Below are 11,291 nucleotides of genomic sequence, written 5' to 3' on the forward strand. Positions count from 1 at the left end.
TGGAAATGAGCTATTATCCACCCAGAAGGACCTAGGCACAAGGCCGTTGGAAAAACATCGGTGTAGAGCTCCGTCAGGACGGGGGTGTGAGCAGGAGATGCCGACCTGGGAGGACTTCTCAGAGGCAGAGATACCGGAAAGCAGGGAATCCGTGATCTCACTTGAGTTGCGGGTGGGAAAGACAAAGGCCAGCGGGGGTGAGGCCAGGATATTGAGGGGCCGGGTGGGGAAAGAGGAGAACAGGAGAAGGCCGAGATGGGGACCTGGAGAGGGTGTGAACCCAAAGGCCAAGTCCCCTGCCAAGGAAGCAAAGGCGTCAACGGGGCCACAACACCTCCTCTGCCCCGGCACAGGCACCAGCCCCTGCTGCGCCAAGGCAGGATGCAGTCTGAGGGAAGACACGTTTTCACTTCGTCAAGTCCCAGGTCCAGGGCAGACTGTTCCTGCAACCAAGCTGGCCACGTAGATTAGAAGCTAACGGTCAGAGGAAGAGCATGAATACTTACCTTGTCCTTCGTTGTCCCTGAACTCCCAGCTGAGGGTAGGGAGGTGATTTAAGTACAGAAATGATCAAATGTTAAAACCTACATGTTATATCGTTCTCTTGTATTGATGAACTCGAGTTTGTGCCGGTCTCCCAAAGCAATAATAGAAAGATTTGAAAGACTGCCGTGAGGGTGGGTAGGCGTAGGCCTAGGCCTTGACTGTGACAGGAGCACAAAGGCAGGGAGGCTTCCTGTAAGTAAGGGGGTCGGGGGGGCGGGGGGGAGGCTGGTAGATGAAAGCAGCGCCCCTGGAGAGGACAGATAGCTGCTAGGAGCACCTCAGGTGTCAGGGTCTGCTCAGCTGCTTGGCTCCTGGACCTGCGCCTGGGCAAGTCACTCACCTGAGAGCCTCAGTCTGTCTCCCAGAAAGCCCAGTGTCTGTCTGGTCCCCGCAAGGTTTGACTTGGGGTTGTGTCCCCCGCCCCTCAACCCGCACACCTCTTAGGTCACTAGTAACTGCAGAGTACCGAGAGACCCAGGCTGCCCTGAGGCCTACCTACGCTGGCGATGAGGGGGGGCTGGGCAGAGACCCAGGGGCGTGCTCTGGAAGTTGCCGTGATCCTGCAACAGGAGGGCCCCAGCCCCTTGACTGCCCTCCCCCCTTTTCTGACACATCGAGAGGGAAAGGGAGCTTTCCCAAAAAGCGGAGAAAGCACGTGTGTGCAGAGTAGCCGGACACGGCTGTGAGCCTTCAGGGCCTCCTTGGCGGCGTGCAGGGAGTCTCGTCCTGCGGGCCCGGGCTGGAAACGGCCCGTTGCAGACCCAGCTCCCAAAGTGGCTCACACACGCTCTCCCATCCCCCCGGGCGGGGACTTGCTTAAGGGGCACAGCCCTGGGGACAGAAGGGGCGACTTTCTCGTCCCCAGGCCGAGAGCCGCGTCGGCTGAGGCCGTGCGGGACTCCGCTGCCGAGAGGCCCCCCGGGTGCGCTCTGGAGCGTTGAGTGCTCCCGTGGGGGGTCTACCTTCGGGCCCCCGACTTTGTGTAAGAGACCGCCCGCGAGAGCCCCGCCAGGCAGGCTTGTGCGAGCTGTCCGAGAAGCGGAGGTGGACGCGCCGGCCTCGCCCATCGAGCGGCGGCTGCCCCTAGGGACCACACTGCAAACTGGCGGAATGACATCCCCGATGGCGGCCAGCCACCCGGGGTGTTGGGAGTTCAATGCTTCCCCCCCGGTCCGGAGCATGGGTACACGGAGGCCCAAGCGATACAGCATCTCAGTGCAGTTGTGGGTGGCTCTGAAAAGAGCCTTTGGATGCGATAGATGGAACCTGGAACCGAGCGCGCACTTCTTAGGCCCGCTCCCCGCGGATGCGGCGGGCCAGCTGGATGTCCTTGGGCATGATGGTGACGCGCTTGGCGTGGATGGCGCACAGGTTGGTGTCCTCGAACAGCCCCACCAGGTAGGCCTCGCTCGCCTCCTGCAGCGCCATGACGGCCGAGCTCTGGAAGCGCAGGTCGGTCTTGAAGTCCTGCGCGATCTCGCGCACCAGACGCTGGAAGGGCAGCTTGCGGATCAGCAGCTCGGTCGACTTCTGGTAGCGCCGGATCTCGCGCAGGGCCACAGTGCCCGGGCGGTAGCGGTGCGGCTTCTTCACGCCGCCCGTGGCGGGCGCGCTCTTGCGGGCCGCCTTGGTGGCCAGCTGCTTGCGCGGGGCCTTGCCACCGGTCGACTTCCGGGCGGTCTGCTTCGTACGGGCCATGGCGACGCGAGACACGACCTGCACGACACAACGGCGGGAACGGTAGCGAGGTCCCGGGCCGCCGCAGCCGCCTTTATAGCCACAGTCCTTTCCCGATTGGGCGGCACGGTAAAATTGAAAGTCCCGCGCTGGCTGTTCATTGGCTGTGATGTCACCCTCCCTGGCGTGCCCGATTGGCTGGGGCGGAATCTTCCCTGCCCCCACCCCGTCGCCTCACTTTCTACTTTCCGGTTCGCCAACAGCTTTTTCTACCTGGTTTTTCCTTTCTTTCAGGCCGAGTCCTTTTCCTTCTTTTTAAAATCTCAACTGTCAGGACGTCCCTCCGTAGCCCTTCACTCCCTAGGACACGCTATCCGCAATGCCCTCTTCCTTTCCACGCCCGAATCGAGCTCCATTCTTCCGTTTGTTCCGCCCCCTCCCCCCCACCCCCGACTCCCCCGGTGGCCCCTTGGTCAATCAGAAGGACCGCTTTTCCCGCCCTTCGGACCGGAAAATTGTCCGCCCCCGCCCCAGGCACAAGACCCCGCCCCCGTAAGCCCTAACCTCCGCCGGGAGGGCGTCTTCTCGCTTCAAGAAAAAACAAAACAAAAAAACCTTTCGAGACAGTCGGCTCAGTTAGGCCAAGGTCCAGGTTCGCCCCAGTCCCGAAAACGACCCGTCCTCCTACCGACTGGAGTGGGGTGTGTTGTGTCGGTGCAGTGGATGTCCCCTCCCCTACCGGGCCTCAAGTGCTGGGCATAGGTCTCGGGGGTGAGGGAACTTGCGCGCCGGGGGCCGCCTCTCAGAGGCGTTGTGACCGAGTGGCCGGTGGCGCCCGAGAGGTTCGTTACCTTCCCCTGCCGTGACCGTGTCCTTAAGGTCTACGGCCCGACCCACCCCGCCCAGCGCAGTCTAGGCAGCGAAGTGCTCGAGATGTGGGCGGAGAGGGACGGTTGGGAGCCCAAGGCAAGTCAAGCGGCTGGCACCGGCATCCTTGCGCGTGCGGGGGTGGGATTGGCACTTTCTACTGCGGACCTCGGAGACCCGGTACGACAATAACAGCTCTTTTACTTGAAAGAGTGGGTGGCTCTGAAAAGAGCCTTTGATTTCACAGGTGCCCCTCCGGAACGGGGGGCTGGGTGGGCGCCAGACGCACGGCCTCACTTGCCCTTTGCCTTGTGGTGGCTCTCCGTCTTCTTGGGGAGCAGCACGGCCTGGATGTTGGGCAAAACGCCGCCCTGGGCGATGGTGACTTTGCCCAGCAGCTTGTTCAGCTCCTCGTCGTTGCGGATGGCCAGCTGCAGGTGACGAGGAATGATGCGCGTCTTCTTGTTGTCTCGGGCCGCGTTACCCGCCAGCTCCAGGATCTCAGCGGTCAGGTACTCCAGCACCGCCGCCATGTAGACCGGCGCGCCGGCTCCCACCCGCTCCGCGTAGTTGCCCTTGCGCAGGAGACGGTGCACACGCCCCACAGGGAACTGGAGGCCAGCGCGGGACGAGCGGGACTTGGCCTTAGCGCGGGCCTTGCCTCCTTGTTTGCCACGACCAGACATGACGGCGACACGTACTGCGAGCAGCTCCCGACTGACGACCGAGGAAGTCGCCCTAAACGGCTCCCCTTCACCTTTTTATAGGCAGAACGGCGATTCTTCACCGAGCACTTTGATTGGCTAAAGCATAGCTTTGTCCTGATGGCCAATAGGAGATCGCAGGCAGAATACACTTATTTGCATAATCTCGCCCCCACCCCAAAACGAGCGCCACTGAAAGCCCGCCAATCACAACGCGGCGTACTCGGGACCTTAATTTGCATACAGCCTCTATAAGTACCGAGCTGCTTCCGGTAGCCCCGGTCCCGCTGTTGTCTTTGCGTGCCCGGTCTTTTTCCGCCGCTGGTGCTTCCCGCTATGCCTGAGCCGGCCAAGTCCGCTCCCGCGCCCAAGAAGGGCTCGAAGAAAGCGGTCACCAAGGCCCAGAAGAAGGATGGCAAGAAGCGCAAGCGCAGCCGCAAGGAGAGCTATTCCATCTACGTGTACAAGGTGCTCAAGCAGGTGCACCCCGACACCGGTATCTCGTCCAAGGCCATGGGCATCATGAACTCCTTCGTCAACGACATCTTCGAGCGCATCGCGGGCGAGGCGTCGCGCCTGGCGCATTACAACAAGCGCTCCACCATCACGTCCCGGGAGATCCAGACGGCCGTGCGCCTGCTGCTGCCCGGCGAGCTGGCCAAGCACGCCGTGTCCGAGGGCACCAAGGCCGTCACCAAGTACACCAGCTCCAAGTGAGTCCCGCCCGGGACGCGGCGCTCGCGAGAGTCGTCGGCCGCATGGACCCTCCCACCCCCCCCAAAGGCTCTTTTCAGAGCCACCTACCTTCTCGGCGAAAGAGCTTGCCACGCCTCTGATCCCCAGTTCAGGGCCTGCTTGCCTGCCTGCAGCCCTCTTGTTCACCAAGGCGGCATCTCGAGGTCTTCCTGAAGCAGACTTCTGCCTGAATCTCTTGGGCAGCAAAGGGAGGGTCAGAGTTGGAGTCCTTTCTTAATAAACGCCTTGGCATCACCGTCCGGAAAAGCACCTACAGGGTGACAAGTTTGGTCTCCCAACAGGGGCCCCACAGAAGGGAAGAGGGGGGGAAGGGTCTGGGCAGGACTGAGTTCTATCAGGGTCCCTCCCAGGAGTTCAGGGTCCCAGTGGAAGCAGGCCTCCAAACACGGATCCTCCAGTGCTTCCAAACCGGCTGACTGCCAAGGTGGCCTCCAGAGGATGCTGCTGCTGCTGATCTGGGAAAGCAAGGCGGTCTTCCCAAGCACTCTGTGTGCTCCCTCTAGGGTTGCCATAGTTCTCCCAAGATGCTGGGAGAGGGCCCTAGGCCAGCGGGCAGTGTTTCTGCTGTGGATGAAAGTGCCACCTGCTAACCTGACCAGCTCAGGGAAGGCCTGCATGGCGGTCTTGCAAACTCGAGACCTAAAGTCACCACAGAGGACGGTCTCAAAAACTAAAGTCTGTGATGGTGGGTAGTCACATGCTAGGCTGGTATCTTCACTGACAAGGTTAACCTTTACCTTAACTGAGCCTGTCTCTTTGCGTCTGTGATAACATATCCTTGAAATGTCTGGGTAACTTTTAACTTCCCTTCTTCCAGACCCCTTGGGGCACAACCCAACGTGCCTGTGCGCCAGGTCAGAGACCACAAATTCTGTTATTGTTGATATGCTAATTGTCGACTGGTAACTACCCTGCACCCGCCAAAGTATGTATCATTTTACTTTAACCCAACCCCAGGGGTTTCCCGCTTTGCTTTCTCCTGCCTCTAATCTATCGCCAATGGATTTCATGTAACCCACATAAGTCCCCTCCTTTGATTGCAATGTATAAAAATAGATGAGAAACCACCGTTATCTAGAGCATTATCCCAATCCTTGAGATACTACTTCCTGGCAATTGTTTGCTCAAATAAACTCACAAAATCCTTTGCAGGTTTGAATTTTTTTTTTTTTTTTTTGAGCCCATATTTATTAGAACCTGGAAGCATACCCAGCAGCCCTCCTGCTCCTGGTGGTGTGGCCCCCGAGGGCCCAGTAACTGGCCTCTCCACAGCAAACAGCCAAGGGGTCCTACTTGGGTCAAAGCAAACGGAAAGGTTCCTTTTTGGCAGGTAGGTAGCTCCTCCCAAGCCTGCGGGTTTCCCCTCCGTCAGAGTCTAAGTCCTCCCGCAGGCTTCCAGCTCGCCAGCTCCACTCCAGCCTGCCCCTGGCTTCAGCTCCAGGGCTTCCTTGGGTCTGCTTCCTCGGAGGCCCGCTCGTCTTGGCCTGACCTGGCGCGGCCTGGGCGGGCCTCGGGGTGCCCCCAGCAGCTCCAGTGGTTTGAATGTTTTTATGTTAACACTGTCCTTACCGTTAACAGCTTGGTCATCTCCATGTCTCAGATCCTAACCCCGGTGGCCTGGCTCATCTGCCTTCTGCATTTTTGTTTCCTGCTGTTTTGCAAAAAGAAACCCAAACTAGTGAGAGCCTATATATATATATATATATATATATATATATATATATATATATATATATATATAGTTTGTTTTTTTTGTAGGTCTGTAACAACTTTATTTGAAAAAAACAGCACCACCAAAAACATTTGTCTCTTCCCTGGAACAATTCATTCTCTCTCTGAAAATACCAAAACAGGGACACTAAAAATTAGTAATACACAGGAAGGGAGGGGGGGGATCATTTTGCTGAGAACCTCAACATATATTCTTCACTTTTTTGTTGCTGTTAATCTTCACCCGAGGATAGTTCTCCATTGATTTTATAGAGTGGACAGTAGGGGGAAGAGACAGAGAGAGACATGCATATGAAAGAGAGACATCCCTTGGTTGCCTCCATACTCACCTGACCAGGGCGGGGACCCAGCCTGCAACCAAGGTACATGCCCTTGACCAGAATTGAGCCCAGGACCCTTCAATCTGTAGACCCAACCTCTATGCACGGAGCCAAACCTGCTAAGGCGATGTTTCACTGTTTTATGCTCAAAAAGCTTAACTGTTTGAGGGTGACCACGCATTACTTAAAAGTCTGATGATATCGCTGTACATTAGAGTCTGCTAAACTCATTCGAGGAAACAGTGACTTACTTATGTGATTACACTAGCCTGGGGATACCCAGTAACATTTCCTTAGACATTAGGCTATTCTGCCTTTTGAAGTCTGAGGTTGAAATTAAAATTGGGGTAGGGTATTTTAACTTAAATACTGGACTAAAGCAAATCTACTCTAGGGAAACAAGGAAATATTTGTATGACTCCAACTGGCTCCAGAAAGGGCACATCAACAGGAGAGCGAGGGTCAAACTTTAGATATCTAACACCTTCCCCTTAACTGAGAAACTCATTTAATATTCCTACCAGAAAACTTTATATTTAATTGGTAATTACAAGGAGCCCGAGACCAAACTTGTCACCCACTGAGCTCCTGGGAGGGACCCTGATAGAACTCAGTCCTGCCCAGACCCTTCCCCCCCTCTTCCCTTCTGTGGTCTCTGACCTGGCGCACAGGCACGTTGGGTTGTGCCCCAAGGGGTCTGGAAGAAGGGAAGTTAAAAGTTACCCAGACATTTCAAGGATATGTTATCACAGACGCAAAGAGACAGGCTCAGTTAAGGTAAAGGTTAACCTTGTCAGTGAAGATACCAGCCTAGCATGTGACTACCCACCATCACAGACTTTAGTTTTTGAGACCGTCCTCTGTGGTGACTTTAGGTCTCGAGTTTGCAAGACCGCCATGCAGGCCTTCCCTGAGCTGGTCAGGTTAGCAGGTGGCACTTTCATCCACAGCAGAAACACTGCCCGCTGGCCTAGGGCCCTCTCCCAGCATCTTGGGAGAACTATGGCAACCCTAGAGGGAGCACACAGAGTGCTTGGGAAGACCGCCTTGCTTTCCCAGATCAGCAGCAGCAGCATCCTCTGGAGGCCACCTTGGCAGTCAGCCGGTTTGGAAGCACTGGAGGATCCGTGTTTGGAGGCCTGCTTCCACTGGGACCCTGAACTCCTGGGAGGGACCCTGATAGAACTCAGTCCTGCCCAGACCCTTCCCCCCCTCTTCCCTTCTGTGGGGCCCCTGTTGGGAGACCAAACTTGTCACCCTGTAGGTGCTTTTCCGGACGGTGATGCCAAGGCGTTTATTAAGAAAGGACTCCAACTCTGACCCTCCCTTTGCTGCCCAAGAGATTCAGGCAGAAGTCTGCTTCAGGAAGACCTCGAGATGCCGCCTTGGTGAACAAGAGGGCTGCAGGCAGGCAAGCAGGCCCTGAACTGGGGATCAGAGGCGTGGCAAGCTCTTTCGCCGAGAAGGTAGGTGGCTCTGAAAAGAGCCTTTGGGGGGGGTGGGAGGGTCCATGCGGCCGACGACTCTCGCGAGCGCCGCGTCCCGGGCGGGACTCACTTGGAGCTGGTGTACTTGGTGACGGCCTTGGTGCCCTCGGACACGGCGTGCTTGGCCAGCTCGCCGGGCAGCAGCAGGCGCACGGCCGTCTGGATCTCCCGGGACGTGATGGTGGAGCGCTTGTTGTAATGCGCCAGGCGCGACGCCTCGCCCGCGATGCGCTCGAAGATGTCGTTGACGAAGGAGTTCATGATGCCCATGGCCTTGGACGAGATACCGGTGTCGGGGTGCACCTGCTTGAGCACCTTGTACACGTAGATGGAATAGCTCTCCTTGCGGCTGCGCTTGCGCTTCTTGCCATCCTTCTTCTGGGCCTTGGTGACCGCTTTCTTCGAGCCCTTCTTGGGCGCGGGAGCGGACTTGGCCGGCTCAGGCATAGCGGGAAGCACCAGCGGCGGAAAAAGACCGGGCACGCAAAGACAACAGCGGGACCGGGGCTACCGGAAGCAGCTCGGTACTTATAGAGGCTGTATGCAAATTAAGGTCCCGAGTACGCCGCGTTGTGATTGGCGGGCTTTCAGTGGCGCTCGTTTTGGGGTGGGGGCGAGATTATGCAAATAAGTGTATTCTGCCTGCGATCTCCTATTGGCCATCAGGACAAAGCTATGCTTTAGCCAATCAAAGTGCTCGGTGAAGAATCGCCGTTCTGCCTATAAAAAGGTGAAGGGGAGCCGTTTAGGGCGACTTCCTCGGTCGTCAGTCGGGAGCTGCTCGCAGTACGTGTCGCCGTCATGTCTGGTCGTGGCAAACAAGGAGGCAAGGCCCGCGCTAAGGCCAAGTCCCGCTCGTCCCGCGCTGGCCTCCAGTTCCCTGTGGGGCGTGTGCACCGTCTCCTGCGCAAGGGCAACTACGCGGAGCGGGTGGGAGCCGGCGCGCCGGTCTACATGGCGGCGGTGCTGGAGTACCTGACCGCTGAGATCCTGGAGCTGGCGGGTAACGCGGCCCGAGACAACAAGAAGACGCGCATCATTCCTCGTCACCTGCAGCTGGCCATCCGCAACGACGAGGAGCTGAACAAGCTGCTGGGCAAAGTCACCATCGCCCAGGGCGGCGTTTTGCCCAACATCCAGGCCGTGCTGCTCCCCAAGAAGACGGAGAGCCACCACAAGGCAAAGGGCAAGTGAGGCCGTGCGTCTGGCGCCCACCCAGCCCCCCGTTCCGGAGGGGCACCTGTGAAATCAAAGGCTCTTTTCAGAGCCACCCACTCTTTCAAGTAAAAGAGCTGTTATTGTCGTACCGGGTCTCCGAGGTCCGCAGTAGAAAGTGCCAATCCCACCCCCGCACGCGCAAGGATGCCGGTGCCAGCCGCTTGACTTGCCTTGGGCTCCCAACCGTCCCTCTCCGCCCACATCTCGAGCACTTCGCTGCCTAGACTGCGCTGGGCGGGGTGGGTCGGGCCGTAGACCTTAAGGACACGGTCACGGCAGGGGAAGGTAACGAACCTCTCGGGCGCCACCGGCCACTCGGTCACAACGCCTCTGAGAGGCGGCCCCCGGCGCGCAAGTTCCCTCACCCCCGAGACCTATGCCCAGCACTTGAGGCCCGGTAGGGGAGGGGACATCCACTGCACCGACACAACACACCCCACTCCAGTCGGTAGGAGGACGGGTCGTTTTCGGGACTGGGGCGAACCTGGACCTTGGCCTAACTGAGCCGACTGTCTCGAAAGGTTTTTTTGTTTTGTTTTTTCTTGAAGCGAGAAGACGCCCTCCCGGCGGAGGTTAGGGCTTACGGGGGCGGGGTCTTGTGCCTGGGGCGGGGGCGGACAATTTTCCGGTCCGAAGGGCGGGAAAAGCGGTCCTTCTGATTGACCAAGGGGCCACCGGGGGAGTCGGGGGTGGGGGGGAGGGGGCGGAACAAACGGAAGAATGGAGCTCGATTCGGGCGTGGAAAGGAAGAGGGCATTGCGGATAGCGTGTCCTAGGGAGTGAAGGGCTACGGAGGGACGTCCTGACAGTTGAGATTTTAAAAAGAAGGAAAAGGACTCGGCCTGAAAGAAAGGAAAAACCAGGTAGAAAAAGCTGTTGGCGAACCGGAAAGTAGAAAGTGAGGCGACGGGGTGGGGGCAGGGAAGATTCCGCCCCAGCCAATCGGGCACGCCAGGGAGGGTGACATCACAGCCAATGAACAGCCAGCGCGGGACTTTCAATTTTACCGTGCCGCCCAATCGGGAAAGGACTGTGGCTATAAAGGCGGCTGCGGCGGCCCGGGACCTCGCTACCGTTCCCGCCGTTGTGTCGTGCAGGTCGTGTCTCGCGTCGCCATGGCCCGTACGAAGCAGACCGCCCGGAAGTCGACCGGTGGCAAGGCCCCGCGCAAGCAGCTGGCCACCAAGGCGGCCCGCAAGAGCGCGCCCGCCACGGGCGGCGTGAAGAAGCCGCACCGCTACCGCCCGGGCACTGTGGCCCTGCGCGAGATCCGGCGCTACCAGAAGTCGACCGAGCTGCTGATCCGCAAGCTGCCCTTCCAGCGTCTGGTGCGCGAGATCGCGCAGGACTTCAAGACCGACCTGCGCTTCCAGAGCTCGGCCGTCATGGCGCTGCAGGAGGCGAGCGAGGCCTACCTGGTGGGGCTGTTCGAGGACACCAACCTGTGCGCCATCCACGCCAAGCGCGTCACCATCATGCCCAAGGACATCCAGCTGGCCCGCCGCATCCGCGGGGAGCGGGCCTAAGAAGTGCGCGCTCGGTTCCAGGTTCCATCTATCGCATCCAAAGGCTCTTTTCAGAGCCACCCACAACTGCACTGAGATGCTGTATCGCTTGGGCCTCCGTGTACCCATGCTCCGGACCGGGGGGGAAGCATTGAACTCCCAACACCCCGGGTGGCTGGCCGCCATCGGGGATGTCATTCCGCCAGTTTGCAGTGTGGTCCCTAGGGGCAGCCGCCGCTCGATGGGCGAGGCCGGCGCGTCCACCTCCGCTTCTCGGACAGCTCGCACAAGCCTGCCTGGCGGGGCTCTCGCGGGCGGTCTCTTACACAAAGTCGGGGGCCCGAAGGTAGACCCCCCACGGGAGCACTCAACGCTCCAGAGCGCACCCGGGGGGCCTCTCGGCAGCGGAGTCCCGCACGGCCTCAGCCGACGCGGCTCTCGGCCTGGGGACGAGAAAGTCGCCCCTTCTGTCCCCAGGGC

The 11,291-nt window shown here is 58.9% G+C and overlaps 6 protein-coding genes across 6 annotated transcripts; 3 read left to right on the forward strand and 3 right to left on the reverse strand.

The window, feature by feature from the left end:
* Nucleotides 1-1,833: 1,833 nt before the first annotated feature.
* On the reverse strand, nt 1,834-2,244 carry LOC308237544 (histone H3.2; the record flags this gene model as incomplete). The annotated part of the gene is made up of 1 exon (XM_080648288.1): nt 1,834-2,244. The coding sequence occupies one exon, from the start codon at nt 2,242-2,244 to the stop codon at nt 1,834-1,836; it is 411 nt and encodes a 136-aa protein (XP_080504414.1).
* Nucleotides 2,245-3,383: 1,139 nt separating this feature from the next.
* On the reverse strand, nt 3,384-3,776 carry H2AC18 (H2A clustered histone 18; the record flags this gene model as incomplete). The annotated part of the gene is made up of 1 exon (XM_080649461.1): nt 3,384-3,776. One exon carries the CDS (start codon nt 3,774-3,776, stop codon nt 3,384-3,386), a length of 393 nt encoding a protein of 130 aa, XP_080505587.1.
* A 354-nt stretch (nt 3,777-4,130) lies between these two features.
* Nucleotides 4,131-5,691, forward strand: LOC308237994 (histone H2B type 2-E; the record flags this gene model as incomplete). Its single annotated transcript, XM_080649462.1, has 1 exon — nt 4,131-5,691. The coding sequence occupies one exon, from the start codon at nt 4,131-4,133 to the stop codon at nt 4,509-4,511; it is 381 nt and encodes a 126-aa protein (XP_080505588.1). The 3' UTR covers nt 4,512-5,691.
* A 2,188-nt stretch (nt 5,692-7,879) lies between these two features.
* On the reverse strand, nt 7,880-8,535 carry LOC308237048 (histone H2B type 2-E; the record flags this gene model as incomplete). Its single annotated transcript, XM_080647411.1, has 1 exon — nt 7,880-8,535. The coding sequence occupies one exon, from the start codon at nt 8,533-8,535 to the stop codon at nt 8,155-8,157; it is 381 nt and encodes a 126-aa protein (XP_080503537.1). The 3' UTR covers nt 7,880-8,154.
* A 354-nt stretch (nt 8,536-8,889) lies between these two features.
* On the forward strand, nt 8,890-9,282 carry LOC308237047 (histone H2A type 2-A; the record flags this gene model as incomplete). The annotated part of the gene is made up of 1 exon (XM_080647410.1): nt 8,890-9,282. One exon carries the CDS (start codon nt 8,890-8,892, stop codon nt 9,280-9,282), a length of 393 nt encoding a protein of 130 aa, XP_080503536.1.
* A 1,139-nt stretch (nt 9,283-10,421) lies between these two features.
* On the forward strand, nt 10,422-10,832 carry LOC308237640 (histone H3.2; the record flags this gene model as incomplete). The annotated part of the gene is made up of 1 exon (XM_080648460.1): nt 10,422-10,832. The coding sequence occupies one exon, from the start codon at nt 10,422-10,424 to the stop codon at nt 10,830-10,832; it is 411 nt and encodes a 136-aa protein (XP_080504586.1).
* Nucleotides 10,833-11,291: the final 459 nt, after the last annotated feature.

The sequence above is a fragment of the Plecotus auritus genome, assembly GCF_963455305.1.
Source record: "Plecotus auritus genome assembly, chromosome: 12".
Classification (NCBI taxonomy): domain Eukaryota; kingdom Metazoa; phylum Chordata; class Mammalia; order Chiroptera; family Vespertilionidae; genus Plecotus; species Plecotus auritus.